General features: G+C 41.9%; 2 protein-coding genes across 2 annotated transcripts; one reads left to right on the forward strand and one right to left on the reverse strand.

The window, feature by feature from the left end:
* Nucleotides 1-437: 437 nt before the first annotated feature.
* Nucleotides 438-887, reverse strand: RHO25_013161 (uncharacterized protein; the record flags this gene model as incomplete). Its single annotated transcript, XM_065603662.1, has 3 exons — nt 438-562; nt 610-730; nt 777-887. 3 exons carry the CDS (start codon nt 885-887, stop codon nt 438-440), a joined length of 357 nt encoding a protein of 118 aa, XP_065459734.1.
* Nucleotides 888-3413: 2526 nt separating this feature from the next.
* RHO25_013162 (uncharacterized protein) lies at nt 3414-5464 on the forward strand (the record flags this gene model as incomplete). The annotated part of the gene is made up of 2 exons (XM_023605091.2): nt 3414-4457; nt 4508-5464. 2 exons carry the CDS (start codon nt 3414-3416, stop codon nt 5462-5464), a joined length of 2001 nt encoding a protein of 666 aa, XP_023448569.2.
* Nucleotides 5465-10342: the final 4878 nt, after the last annotated feature.

Raw genomic sequence — 10342 nt, forward strand, 5'->3', positions numbered from 1 at the left:
GTGGCGAACTGCTCGGTAATGTTGCACACCTCCACCTCGATTTTCTGTGCTCTCGAGCATGGGAAGGAAGGGCAGTGGACCTTTGATTTCGATTCTCCGAGATCGCATAGGGTAGCTACTACAGGTCGCTCCAAATGCCTGTCGGTGTGTGCTCCCATAGAAAGGGGATGCTCCTGAGATGCTGTGCGCTATAACCACTTCCTGGGTGGATATCTCGACTGGCACATATAAGACGTCTGGCGGTGTTTCAAATCAGTGCTACGAGTTGCCACTATGGTAAAAGGCAAGCGAAAGACGGCGACGGATAGTAAGAAAGACTAGCACGTCAAGGCCCCGAGTACACAATCTCTGTTCCGCTATATAGCGAAACGTGTTATGCATGAAACATATGAATTCCGGCGCGTCCTGCTTCACCTCGATCGGAATTCGAGGCCAGTTCAGGGCCCGTGCTCAGTCTCGTACTCACTAGTCTGGACAGGCACTGACTGCGATGTCAGTCCATGCCGGTACTCTCCTCGCACGGGATCGAAATAGACAGGACGACATTGGCGAGCTCCCACATCTGGCAGGTCAGCCATAACGTAGTCAGAGGGGATGTCCAAGACGCACCGGACGTAGGCGGAGGCGGAGGTGGAGGTGCTCTATCACCATCTTCTGTTTTCCCAAGACGGTCTGCACGATGGAGCTCCCCTCGACCGTCGCGGTACCTGAACACATGCCAAAGCATCCACTGCATAGTCAGTACGGGCGGACCGTATGCAGGAGATACGACATACTTGTATGATCCAATTCGGCAGGCCTGGGGTACACGGGTCCTCGGCGAGGTCATAAATTGGCTTCGTGGTGGAGCTGGCGCGAAGATAAATGCGGCGACACTCGGCAGCCATAGCTTCTGTGTCGACCTGTGACGTCCGATAAGTAGAGGCGCGGTCGCGCAGGACAAGTGCTGTTGCACTGCGACAGCCGTCTAGTACGCTGATAATGTTCTGGCGTCCTTCACTCGCCTCGAGCTGCGATCACCATCAGATCTGCTGGTCCGCTTCTGCTTGTACGCACCAACCTTCATTAGACGATATATCTTGCGGTGCATGTTGTTTTCCATATCTAGGCCGATGTAACTAAAGGTTACGCGATCAATGGACACGGCTTGCAGCTTGACAGCGGGCACGCGCTCACTTGAAGAGGCGGGCTTTACTGTCGCTTCGGGGTAGCGCAGGAAGAACGGGCGACATGGTAGAATCGTAGAGTCCCTGTCGAAGGAAACAGAACAAGAATGCCTGCAGGCGATCCGCATGTCTTTTTATTTCATGCTGAGACCCTCGAAATCCCCCGTGTACGGAGGAGCGCCTGCCCTCAATCGCGATCATCTCGAATTCCAGGCGCAGCTGCAGCAGCCTGCTGAAGCCAGTATGCGGCTCGCTGTGGAATCTCAAGACGTGCAGGCGGAGCTGTGCAGCCGGCAATGCTGGTCGAGCTGACGCTGGCAAGTACTCGACTGGCGGCCCTGCTGTGCCAGGCTTGCAACCAGTTGACGGGGTATAGCAAGTTCGGCTGCGGGGATCCCTCCGAGGTCGTCATCTGCCTTCCTCTCTTCGCGTCCCTGGAGTACACAACTACGAGAGGCAAAGCACAGAACGCGAACTGTAGGTCCGATGGTTGCGACAATGGTCTTCGGAGTTGCGGCGGAGGGATTCCAGAATCAGGCGCATCGCTTGGAGACATCCTCTTTTACTCTCGCCTCCCAAATGCTGAGCACGAGTGCCAACAAACAGCAAAGAGCAAATGTGGCCGACAACATGCAGATACCTATCCACAATGGCTGTAAATGCGTGGTCGAGACTGCGGCACACGGAACCGTTCCTGTGCTACATCGCGATGCTCCGGCAATCGAATTTTACCCTGCGCAATCGAGGGCAACGCAGCGGGGTGACGGATGGCCCGCAAAGAAGGTCTGGCCGCCTTCTGTGACACTGGAGTCCCCGAGAGAGCTCTTGATGGAGCGAAAGTCAACGTCTAGACAGGTGGACATGTGCGCATCTGGATGTTACCGGCACGTGACCTACATGCCGAGGCGGTTGCCTGAATTCTTCAAACATTGGAGAACCTGGCATTGAGAGTCCGATTGTGCAGTGGGAGCATCATTTCTCATGCCAGTCATCTGCGTCAAAGAAGAATACACAAGTGCTGTGCCATGGACCTCGTTCGATCGCTACCTGACCTCGACAGGCTGGCTGGACTCCTTATCTGCCGTACACTTAGCAAAGTTGACGTTCAAGCTGGATCTGCTTGGGTCCGCATTCATGGAGGACTCACGATCTGATAGGTGAGCGCCAGAACGACACGGTGCTTAGCCAGACCAGCAAAAGCGGTACAAACGTAAGGCGAATTGGTCCGACCTTGTGGAAAGCCTTGCTTCGGCGTAGTCGTATCACAGGCCCTTGCGTCCTATCGATCGGGATGTATCAGCTCCTTTCTATCGCACTACACTTTAGCGCTTGAGAGATCAAGGCCAAGCTCATTTGAATGCGCCTGATTTGCTCACAAGCGGTGCGGTAGTCCTTGGAACACAATCACGTCGGGTCCAGTAGGTGCATACACTCTGCTCCAGCCTGAGCTCTCTTATCGAAACCTAGCAGTCTTCAATATAGCGGAGGTTGATGATATGCTGTCATGGCCTGGCGTTCTACGCAAATAAGGTAGCCGTCACGGAACTTCCACTTCACTCATGCACGCCAAGAAAGTACGGCACCGTCGAATGGTCACGCGAGCACGCTCATTTCCGGTACTAGTCACAGGGAAATTCACAATTCTTCACAAGAATTCTGGGAACTGAGCACGATTTTTGAGACCGCCTATGGAAACCTTCAACAATTAACAGTAGAACGGATCGAAATTTGATGCAGAGCCTTTTCGACGAATTCATGACTAATACGCCGGTCATCAAACCTTTCTCGCCTGCCTCGTACTCCCAACAAGCGGGGATTTCATGAGAGCGCTTTACCTGCTGCTCTCAGCTACATGCGGCATCGATTCGATCTCGACGGATCACGACCTGCAGAGTTCGCTGCCAGCTTGGTTAGGGACACCGTATGCTGCAACTGGAGAGTCCATGACCTGTTCTGTAGGGAGCGGTGCAGATGGCGGAAAGTTCGGCACGGCGCATGGAAGACGAGGCTAGTCGCCTGCCCCAGAATCTGAAGCGTCAAACAGTGCCCTCGGCATGCTACAGCTGTAGGAGAAGAAAGGTCAAGGTACCGTTTCTGCGGAGAGACGAAACTGGGGATAGCTAATCGGCATAGTGCGATGGCCGCCTGCCCTGCAGCTACTGCGCCCGTCGATCACTCGAATGTTCATACGAGAGCACCCTGCCCAACGAGACACTACAGCAAGCGAAAAAGCGAAGGTACCATGAGATGGAGCGCAGGATTGAGGGTCTAGAACAGCTGCACGATATCCTCGCGCGAGGTAATGAAGCGAGAGCTGTCGAAGTCCTCCGGCGCATGCGTCGAGGTGATGACATGGAGCTTCTCTTGGACTATGCTCGGGCTGGAGCTGGTGTGGACGGCAGCTCGCTCGAGCAGAGTCAGCATTCGCGGCGCCTCTTTCTGAAAAGCTTAGTAGAGTCGACGGCATCTCTAGAGGAAACGACCAACGCTGCAAGGACGGTGGTGACCATCGACCGCTTGTATCTGCCATCCGTAGAGGCTTATCAGACTCTGCAACACAGCGTGCTACAGCTCGACCATCTCGACGGCTTCCTCTCCGAGACCAACTCGCAACGTGCGACCGGGGCTTCGGCGCAACAACGTGCAGAGGACAAAAGCAGCGGTCCGCTCTACTGGGTACCGGCACACCCGTGGCTCGTGGCGGTCAGCGACGAAGAAACATCTCACTTGCTATCTATGTTCCTTGCATATACCAATGTCTGCTGGCGTTTCGTGGAAGTTCAACCCTTTCTGCAAGCACTGCGTAGCAAAGACCTCGGGTCTCAGTATTGCTCACCATTTCTCGTGAACGCCATGATGGCCCTAGCGTACCTCTACGCAGATATCGCAAACAGCGGCGACGACGACCCCGAAGGAGCCCCGCACCAAAATATCCGGTTCCACGAAGAAGCTCTGCGACTGTGGACGCTGGCTGGGCCAGAGCCTAGCATCACAAATATCCAGGGACTCTCCATTCTGGCGGTCGAGCATATCCTCCAGGGCAAAGATCAGCAAGGGCTTGATCTGCTGTCTGCCGCTTGCGAGTTGAACAACACCCTACACCTGCCCGTGCGGCTGGCAGAGTGGTCCAGAGAAGACCTGGTGTACTACAGAGCTCGTAGCTGCACTTGGTGGATGGTGGTCCATCTGAATTTGACTTGTAGGATGGGCCTAATGATTGCTGGCGATGCCGTGGACTGGAATCGTGCGCCTGAGATGGCGGACGTGCTGCTGGAGGATTTGCAGTACTGGGTAACCACACGATGTTCCCGTGGCTCCAGAATAGACTAACCAAGACCAAGATCGGCTACCCTTTTCTCGACGAACCAATCCCGCTCCAAGCGAACTTCCTGTTCCAGCAACGATGCCTTTTCACACGACTCCTTCAACAAGCTACGACGATCCTCACGGCACACTCACTTGAGGCCGATGCCCTATCCGAGCTTGTATCGGCGAGTCAAGCGCTGTCTGCACAGCTGCAAGAATGGTATGATGCGATTCCACAGGAAGTTTTTCCTATTACGAGGGCACCCCCGAACATTTACGATCTGCACGCTCAGTACCACTGCGTTCAGGCGGCTCTCTACGAGCGCAGCCACATGCACTTGTGCGCATTGATGCAGGAAACAGAGCACGACACCGAAGAATTGGCTGGATCTGAAAGAGCACGATTGAGAACACATTTGCGTGCGACAGCCCTGCAACACTGCTATGAAGGCGCAACCGTTCTTCGAGCGTTCCGTAAGGCACACGGTTTGAAGTGTGTCTCCTTTGTGCTCCTGAATCATTCCGTGGTGGGGGCTTTCGTATGCTTGAACGATATGCACACACCTCCAGAGGGATCCACTCCTCGCACGGGCAAAGGTCTCGAGTCCGACCAAAGGACGATATCTGCACTAGAGGAATTCTTCCGCATTATATTAGCTACGAGTGGAAGGTGGATTCTGTCCCGTGGCTTGGCTAAGATGATCTATTACACCGCTTCCAAGGAGCTGCGTATCGAGCTACCGGCCTCGATATCGGATATTACAGAGATTATGAACAACAGTTCATGGCACAGTTCAGATTTGCTGCAGCTCAGCGCAACATTCCGGCCCAATTGGAGTATGCCGTATGTTCGTAAGGACGACGACCTTGGGAACTATCGAATGGGAGACATGCTAAATGACTTAATGGAATCGAGCGGTCATCGGGACGGCGCTGTGGAACCGCGGCCGAGCTCGTCGAGAGTTATGGCATACGATCCTGTGCACGATTAATGAACGCAGAGGGGAACGTCCAGAGGACTATAGAGCTACGTGAATCCTGCATGCGACAATGTCAGAGTTACTAGCACATCGGTGATTCAGCTTCGCACAGATACTATTCGTTAGTACACGAGACAAGATCGAGCTCGGCGCATCCTCGGATAGGGGTTCTTGTATACTACGCGGCAGTGTTTCTAGTCCTATAGTGCTAGTAACGCCGACGTACCTCTTGCTTATTAGCCGTAACGGATACTATAGAAAACGGTTATTACGGTACTATTATCGGAACTTACGAGTATCTATAAGTACTAGTTCTTACTAAAGATATTAGCGATCCTCGCTCGAACTAGAAAATAAAATTCTACTTATATAATTTAACGCTTCCGAATATTCGCTAATATTACTAGCTAATTACTATCTTTAAGGATTATTCTAGGAAGTAATAGCTAAAGGTTTCTAATTTCTATAGTAGCCTTTTTAAGTATATAGTAGGTTTCGCTTCTAGCTTCCTAATATATATTAGAAAGTATTCGAACTAAGTATAGCTCTATATAACTAAGAGATAAGAGAAATAAGCTAGCTTACTATAGGCGTTATTTAAATTATTATTTATAGAATATATCTCGAACTTATAGAAATATTCTAGGACTTAAACCTTAGTATAAATATATAGACTTCTACTAGGCGTCGCTAGACTATTCTAAAAGTAATATAATAGCTAGAGAAGCTCTCTAAGTATTTCGTATACTTACTTTATATATTATACGAGCTTAAGAATAGTAGGAAGATCGAATAGAATATACTTAGTATATTACGACTACTTTTAGTTTCGACTTCGATCTCGGACTAAATAAAAGTCTAAGAGAAAATACTACGCTTCGTAGCTTTATAGCCTATAGAATAGTAGAAAAAGTACTAAGATAGTATTTAGTACTAATATCTACTAGAATAAGAAAAAAGTATTTTACGAGATATAAGACTATTACTTAGTAGATATCGAAAAGTATAGTATAGTAGAAGCAAAAGTATATATAGTTATACTAACTAACTCTATACTACTCTCTTATATATCGGACTAGCTCTAAAGAATAATAAATAGTTACGAGTCTAACTTAGATCTAAACGAAGTAGATACTTTTAATCGATACTTCTTCTAGTCTAAGAATATACTCTAGTTAGAAAACTTATATACTATTATAAAGAAGTATAAGATAAGAGTAATAAGTAATTTAAGGAAGTATAATTTAATTATAGATATAGTATCTATCGGAAGATATCTAGCTAGCTTTAAGTAGAGTTCCGATAGTACTTAGCTAGAATATTAGAAGTAAAAGAATTAGTAAGAAGAAGAGCTAGATATACTTTAGAACGAGAATTAATATTACTCTTAGCTATTTAATTCGAAGAAAAGTCGCGCTAGCCTTATAGTAGATATAAATATATACTATAATACTATAGAATAAAGTTTATAAGTTATAAGTCTCTTAACGACTACTTAAGAACTCTAGGCTCTAGAGAAAGAGAATAATATATATAGTCGAGATATACGATCGAGAATATACTACTATAAAGACTCCTAAGCGCTTATAGTAAAGCTTTTCTACTAACTAAGCCTTTAAGTAAGAATTAATACTACTCTTATATCTTCTACTCTTCTAGTACTACTATTTATAGCTTACTTACTTTCTTTACTAAAAGTCGTTATTTATATATATATAATACTCTTATAGTATTAATACTAGTCTATACTACTTAGGCGACTATATTCTCGGCTTACTTTAAATACTCTATCTATAACTACTAAGCTCGATTTATAGTTAGCTCTACTTAAGGACTCCTTCTATTAGTAGCTTATATACTACTAAGCTTTATATATAATAAAGAAAGCCTAAGATATATACTAAGTTCTATAATTAATATAAAGAGTAACGATTCTTAGATAGTAATTAAGCTAATTTTTTTTATTACTTATACCGATATAATTCCCTTTTAGGCCTATATAGGGAGTTCCTATATATTTACTAGAAATAAAAACTATAGCTAGAGCTTAGGTAAAAGATTATTCTACTTCTACTATCTATCTTCTATACTAGGAAACTATTCGAACTATAATCTACTTCTTCTATAGCTTAAGTAGCTTTAGTTATTAATATTATATCTACTTCTTCTTTCTAGTTAGCCTTTTCTCTTTACTATTTTCTATACTAGTAAGAAGTAATATAGGATATTCTATTCTAAGAACTATATTATTATTATATATAGTCCTTTCTCTATTATAAGTATTTCGTAGTAGTTCTACGTACCTACTATACTTATTATTTTATTATAGTCTCGTTCGAAGCGTAAGTAGAATAGTATAATATACTTCGGCGTCTACTATATAAAGCTATATATATATATAGAGGACTTATAGCTCGGTACGTTATAGTAGTATAGGTAGTCGTTAAGTCCGATATACTTTATTTATAGAAGTATTACGATCGTATTTTCTATTTTACTAAGCTACGTATAGAGTTTATCTAAGTAGAGTTAGAATTCTAAAATCTTCTAAGCGATCTTTAGTAATAGTATTCTATATCTAATATTCGAGAGCTATATCTAAACTATATATCGTCGCGTTTATTATAGATAAGTATAAAGTATATTAAGTAAGGATAGAAGTACGTATTCTCTATTATATATATTTATCTAGAATTTATAGAGAAAGTAATCGTATAGATAGTAGTAGTAACCTAGCTCGTATATAGTATATAGAGCTCGGCTTTTAGAAAAGTAGAACAAATCTATACTATAGCTATATAGCCGACGATAGTATATAGAAGCCTAATCTAGTATAATAGAGTAGACCTTAGAATTAGTTAGAATAAGAGTATATATCCTCTTAAGATAGTCTAGAATTAATACTACTCTACGATTATAAGAGCCTAATAAACTATAGCGATCGTAGAACTAGAGTATAAGATATAAATAGAGCTACTAGATATATCTATCGAATAAGCCGCTCGAGAGTATATCGAGATAATAGTAATAGTATTAACGAGAGTAATTATTAGTTAGATACGATAATATATAGCTAATAGACTTACGCGTAATATAACGCTCGATATAACGATTATAAATAGTAGAAGTAAGATCTTTAATAGATAATATAGTATAAGAAAGAGACGATAAGTAAGATACTATCTCTTAGATAGTAGTACTAGAGTTATAGCGCGCTTAGTAGTAAATATATTAGTAAGAGATATAGATAGTATACTATATAATATAATAGTACTTTATAACTATAACTATAGGAGACTTCTATCTCTACTTAGATAGACTCTATATATAGCTAAGTAAGATAGAGAATATAACTAGAACGCCTCTATAGATAGAGCAAATCGGGCTTAATAACTACCTAGGCTACTATAAGGTACTATACTATAAGTCGCTAGTATACGCGTATAGGTTCTTATAGTAGACGTCGAAATATATTATACTATTCTATAAGATAATAAGAAAAGTAATAAGGATAGACTACTATAAGATAAGATACTTATAGTAAAAGAGAAGCTCTATACTATAATAACGTAGTTCGTAGAATAGTATATTCTCCTATACTTTTTACTTATATAAGAGATAACTAATAGAAGAAGTAGATTAAGAAGAAGAAAGACTATAATATCGACGACTAATTACTTAGGCTATAGAAGAAGTATCTTATAGCTCCGATAGTTTTCTAGTATAGAAGATAAATAGTAGAAGTATAAGAGCTTTTTACCTAGACGCTAGCTACTATATTCCTCTTTAGTATATAGGTTATAAATCTCTATATAGGCTAGAAAGTAGACTAGATCGGTATAAGAAAAATCTCTATATTAGATTACTTAGAAAAGCTACTAGGTAGTATATAAGCTATCTTATATATATAACTATTTACTAGAAGTATATAATAGAGTTCCTTTTATTTACTTAGTATAAAATAATTATAGTTTAGTAGTAGTATACTACTATATCTTTAGACTAAAAGTAAAGTAATTATAGATTATACTTAGTAATATCGCTCTCTAGTTTCGTTATCTAGAAAACTTTAATAATAATCGTAGCAAAATTATATTATATTATACTTAAACTTACTACCTATTATTATAGATCTATCCTTTATACTAGGCCTATAGTAATATTACTTACGAATAGTAGAGATTATCCGACTATCGAAATTATTATTCTATATACGAATAAATACTATTAATAGTAGCGTAATACGATTTAATATAGAGGCTAAACTATATAATAGTAAGACTCGCTAAGCTTAAGTTACTAATACTTATATATACTATAGATATATAAAAGTTAAGGTTTATAACGTTATTATTCTAAATAAGACTTACTAGTTAGCTAATTCTATAATATCGTTTTAGTACTTAGGTAAGCGTCTAATATATAATCGCTATAATAGATAGAGTTTAGTATATAATTATAATACTAGAGAGAGTACTATAAAGTATTAGTAATTATAGTATAATTCGTTTAATAACGAAATAAAGCTAGAGTATATAATAAGAATCCTTTTATATTTTTAGTAGAGAAGTAACTAGGAAGTAGTAGAGTACCTAGTACGTCTACGTCTAAGCTCCTCTCTTAATAACGAGTATTATTATATCTTATTAGTATATTCGATAACGCTACTAACTACTTTTAATACTCTAGTAGAACTTAAGCTCGCTAGTAGATAGTAGTATAGTATAGATATAGAATCTAGTATAGTAGCTCGGATCGGACTCTTTATAGCTAATACTAATATTTAACTTTCTATAAATAATCGATATCTCTATACTTATTCTACTATAGTAAGATAGGACTTATATATAGAATATATAAATATATATACTTTAGACTTATCGAGCTTTA

Source organism: Cercospora beticola, chromosome 10, assembly GCF_033473495.1.
Source record: "Cercospora beticola chromosome 10, complete sequence".
Taxonomy (NCBI): Eukaryota; Fungi; Ascomycota; class Dothideomycetes; order Mycosphaerellales; family Mycosphaerellaceae; genus Cercospora; species Cercospora beticola.